At 46.9% G+C, this 4,570-nt stretch overlaps 1 protein-coding gene across 2 annotated transcripts in view; it reads right to left on the bottom strand.

The window, feature by feature from the left end:
• Positions 1-175: 175 nt before the first annotated feature.
• HOXA3 (homeobox A3) overlaps positions 176-4,570 on the bottom strand; it is a 15,142-nt gene continuing 10,747 nt past the window's right edge. For both annotated transcript variants that reach the window (XM_009325713.1, XM_009325715.1), the window contains exons 2-3: positions 3,295-3,883; positions 176-1,841 (exon numbers count right to left, since the gene is read on the bottom strand). In XM_009325713.1, the coding sequence (XP_009323988.1) occupies positions 1,072-1,841; positions 3,295-3,766 (1,242 nt within the window). In that variant the 5' untranslated portion in view covers positions 3,767-3,883 and the 3' untranslated portion in view covers positions 176-1,071. The remainder of the gene's footprint in view (positions 1,842-3,294; positions 3,884-4,570) is intronic.

Raw genomic sequence — 4,570 nt, 5'->3', positions numbered from 1 at the left:
AAAAAAAGTCCCTCTGCCTGCCTATGAAACGCTGAAAAGGCGTCGCGGGGCCCTTCGGGTGGGCGAGCGGATCCTCGTGTGAGTTTACAGACGAGTTTCCCAACTCCCCACGTCATGAAGGGCTCTCCCTTCCCTTGCGCTGCGAAGAACGTGTTCTTAACTCTTTATTATTCAGAATAAAAACTTTATTTTTTTTTTTTTCAGAACGTGAGCAGCAAGGAATGTATAACTTTCAAAACAAATCTAGCCTTTTCAGCTTCACACGCTTTCCGCCTAGCTGGATGTTACAAGCATGAAGTATTCAAACCGTGATCTTTTTTCCCAGATTTTATTGCATCGTCATCATCATCGTTATCACCATTTTTAATAAAAGGAGTTATAGTTTCCTTTCAAATGATATTTCCTACGCGTGCCGATGTGCCACCTAACATATGGCCAGGTAAATACTTCCTGAATATTCAGGGTACAGCTTTTTTATATATATATAAATATGAACAAATGGGGATAAATAAAATTTTAAACACTTAGATTATTCAATGTTTGCAAAAAAAAAATATAAATAAATCTGAATGTTCACCAGCATACACACATTGAAAGACTTACACGTATTAATAATTGTCCAGGGAGTCCCTGTCCAAGCGCTCTTGATGTCTTTCTCGCTATTTAAAAGAAGTGCAATAAAAAAAATTGCTTCCCCGTGGGATCAATCATGTACGAACAAATTCACATTTAAGAATTCCTTTTATAGAAAATTTGTTCATATACCCTGTTTTGATAAAAGTGTAGAAGGTAAAGTATAAAGCCTCTGCATACTCCCAAAGTGAGACACAAGGCTACAGTTCAAGAAGATAAATATCCACTAGTGAAACTATAGAGCAATTCAAGCAACAAATATTGCTACGTCACATAAACTAGAAAACGCTTTTACCAAAGGAAACAAAACAAACCAAAACGAACAAAAGAAACGAGAAGGGGAGGGGGGGACACACGGGGTGAGGAGAGAGACAAGGGAAGGGGAGAGTACTTTCCAAAAGATGGGGGCTTGGTGTCCCACTTAGTGACTCCTGTCTCTTACAGATGGGTGAGTTTGGGCGCTTCCTGAATTCTTCCCTGAGAAGGATGGTGAGCGGTAAGGTCTGTGTATGTTGGGTGCGGATCGCAAGGTCCATGGTGGTGATTGTTGGCCATTGGCCCAGCCCCGCTGTAGTCCATGTTGGCAGAGGGAGGATGAGGGAGATGAGTTAGACCAAAGATGGAAGGCCCAGAATTGGTCATGGTCTCCACGTAGTTGCCCCCTACATAGACGGGGCTTCCCTGTATATGTGGATTCCCATAACCGTTGCCTTGAAGAGGATGAGTATCGTATTCAGGCGTCACAGCTGCCGTCCCTGTGTATCTCTTTTGAGGAGGTGGGCAATTATTAAGAGGAGCGGTATACGATGCAGGGATGCCATAGGTGTTTTGATGAGGCTTGTTAAATGGCGGAGGCGACTGGGGCTCGTAGGGGACACTGTTTACTAAAGAATGCATAGAGTTTAGATATCCCCCAGCAGCTGGAGGGACAGGGCTTCTGCTTGGGGACTGTCCTCCTGAAGAGGTCATCATGCCCTTGCCCTTTTGATCCTTTTTGTATTTCATTCTGCGGTTCTGAAACCAGATTTTGATCTGTCTTTCTGTGAGATTGAGCAAATTAGCCATCTCTACCCTTCGTGGCCTGCAAAGGTACCTATTGAAGTGGAACTCCTTTTCCAGTTCTACCAGCTGGGCACTTGTGTAAGCTGTACGGGCTCGCTTAGAGGAGGCTTGCCCCGGAGGGCTTTTATCACCAGCACAACTCTCACCTATGTAAATCACACAAAGAACACAATCAGCATGGCAAACCCGGACACGGCAACCAGAGGCGACGGCCAACAACACCAGCACCTGGAGAGTCCAGCTCTCGGACGCAAGATGGACGCCCACGTGTGCAACGAGTACTCCCCCATGGCGTGAGCTCAGTTGTGCCAAGCTACAAGCCTCAGTAGACTTCCTTCACCTCATTAGTATCACTATATGACTATACTTGCTTCCTTTGAGACTGACAGCAGACAACACATCTTGAGCTTTGCATAAAGGAGTAAGAAAGGTTCAGGGAAACACAGTGGGGTTTAGAAACTCTTAAGGTTTGGCTCTGCTAACATAGTGGGATCAGGGTCTTCAAGAACTGGCTATTCTCCATTGCCATAAAGACCTGCAGCCCTCTTTCTCTGAAACCCCCGATATATACACATCAGCTAGAGATACCTGAAAGTTAGGTATCTACAATATAACTTTGTAACATATAAGCATGGAATTGACAGTATAGTGTTTCTATCACGTCTAGCATATAGCATAAACATATGGGAGTGATTGGGAAGTATAATATACATAAGAAGAACATACGGTGGCTAGGCTTGCGTACAGGCATACAGGCATAGTTAAATGTTACTGCTTTTTAATAAAATAAATACATGATATAAAAGGCTGTAAACAGCAATGTTACTAGGGCTTTAAAAAGCAGACTGGCGAAGACATTTGCTAAAGTTTTGGACTCTATTTCCAAGGCACATTTAAGAGAAAAAGAGGAAGAGGTTGATATGAGCCCAACTCCTGGGCATTGGAGCTAGCACTAGTGTTACCAGTTTGAGTTTCCTCGAGTAATAAAAGCGTTAATATACACTTCCACCCCTCAAATAATATTTTATGGGCTGAAGTTTATGGCACTCCAGAATGATTTTTGTTTACCAGGCTTGTAACTTTGCCAATCAGCTTGTTAAAATAGGAAGAGGTTCTGACTGCATGCAGGGCATTGATCCTGCCTGCACGTGATTATGAGCTATTTTATTCCTGTTACACTTCAGCAGAGATAGGTCACTGTCTTATTAATCTAACAGCACCGTGCCAACAAAGTACTCGGGACAGGCCTCTGGCTTAAGGCCTGGGCTGCTCCGCACTGACATGATTTACTGGAGGGGAGATTACCTAGGAAATGTGATAGATGCAGAAGGGCACAAGTGGTTTAGCCACTAGGAAACAAAATCACTTCAGACCCATCCCGCAAGGCTGGGAAAGTTTTGCAGGGGGTGGGTTGTTTGCTGAGCTCCCCTTACAAGTGGTGGCAACCCCTTTCCAAAAGCTCGAGGGGGTCAGCTCGGAGAGGAAAAAAGCCCCCTCCCTCCCCTCGACGAATTGAAGGTGGGAAGGGCTGCCCTCCTCCCCGCCGGATGCGTGGCCAGCCCAGGGGTACCCAGGGAGAGGGGGAAGCATGTTTCATACCTGAACTGGAACTGCTGTTTTTCTGCTTTGTGTTTTGCCGAGACTCTTTCATCCATGGGAATATCTGTTTGGACATGGTGGGTGAGTTAAGAGCGGGGCTCTTGGTGGGGTTGGCTGGGGCAGGGTTGCTGCTGGCATTTTGAGATGGTGAGGCGGAGGACGGAGGTGGAGGTTGTGCCTGCTGGGCCGGAGGCGGCTGCGGTGGGGCCTGTGGGTCGGCGAGGCCAGGGGGCTGGAGAGGCTGGCTGGGGAGGGTCCTCATGCAACTCTCATTGATGTCATTGGCCTTGTGGTGGGACACGGAGCTGCCGGGGGACTGGAGGGAGCACGCGGGGCGGTGGTACTCAGTTTCCACAAGTGATGAAGATGGAGGATATTGCTGTTGACTCGCATTATAAGTGAAACCATTTGCTCCTTGGTAGGGGTAGGCACCATAGATTGCAGAGCTGTCGTAGTAGGTCGCTTTTTGCATTTCGTTGTTTCCCAATATTTATTTCGCAAACTGACAGGGTCTTGACACCCTTGGAGAATAACATTGGCACCCTTCTGTCACGTGGCGCTCTTCCTCCAATGGCCTCTCCGGGCAGACCTGGGGTGTGGGGAGAGCAGAGCAGGGTGAAGAAATGGTACAAATCCATCTTACTTTCAATAGCTAAGTGACATGAAAGCCATAAAAGAAAAAGTGGTCAGCAATATTTAGCAGCATGACTTGGCCTCAGGCGCAGAACATTTCGATATAAAAGCTGTCTGGATTTACTGGCAGCTACAAATATGCGCTTTGCTGCACCGGGATAGGGGCTTTCTAGGGTTTTTTCTTTCTTTCTTCTTAAGAAACAGAGCAGGGCACCACACGGCAAGGGGGTTGATCGTTTATCACCGAGAGGCTGTTTTAATACCAGTCTCTGAGATAAGGGTGATCGAGGAATAGGTAATGCGAAGGGGCTGGGCTGTTCCTTCATTCCAGCTGTAGGATCAAACCCTCTCCTGTAACCGGCGTCGTTTTATTTTTAGCCTTTCTCTCCAGGTTACAGCTCTCCATACAACTTCAAAGAAATACATGAGATTGTTCCTGTCTACGTGTGGCAGGGGGCAGGAGCTGGGTGGAAAGGTTTCCTAGCCAGGGATATTTACACACCCCGATCCCAAGTGACGGATTTTGGCTTGTCTATGAAATGCTCGATAGGAAAATAAACAAAGCCAGCGCCTTCTCCCCTCCGTGCTCGCACACCACCCGAGCCGCCCCGGTCACGCACCCCGGCAGCAGCGGTTTCTGCCC

The sequence above is a fragment of the Pygoscelis adeliae genome, unplaced genomic scaffold (genome assembly GCF_000699105.1).
Source record: "Pygoscelis adeliae isolate BGI_AS28 unplaced genomic scaffold, ASM69910v1 Scaffold226, whole genome shotgun sequence".
Taxonomy (NCBI): domain Eukaryota; kingdom Metazoa; phylum Chordata; class Aves; order Sphenisciformes; family Spheniscidae; genus Pygoscelis; species Pygoscelis adeliae.
The sequence above is the reverse complement of the archived record's forward strand: the minus strand, read 5'-3'. Positions and strand labels throughout refer to the sequence as shown.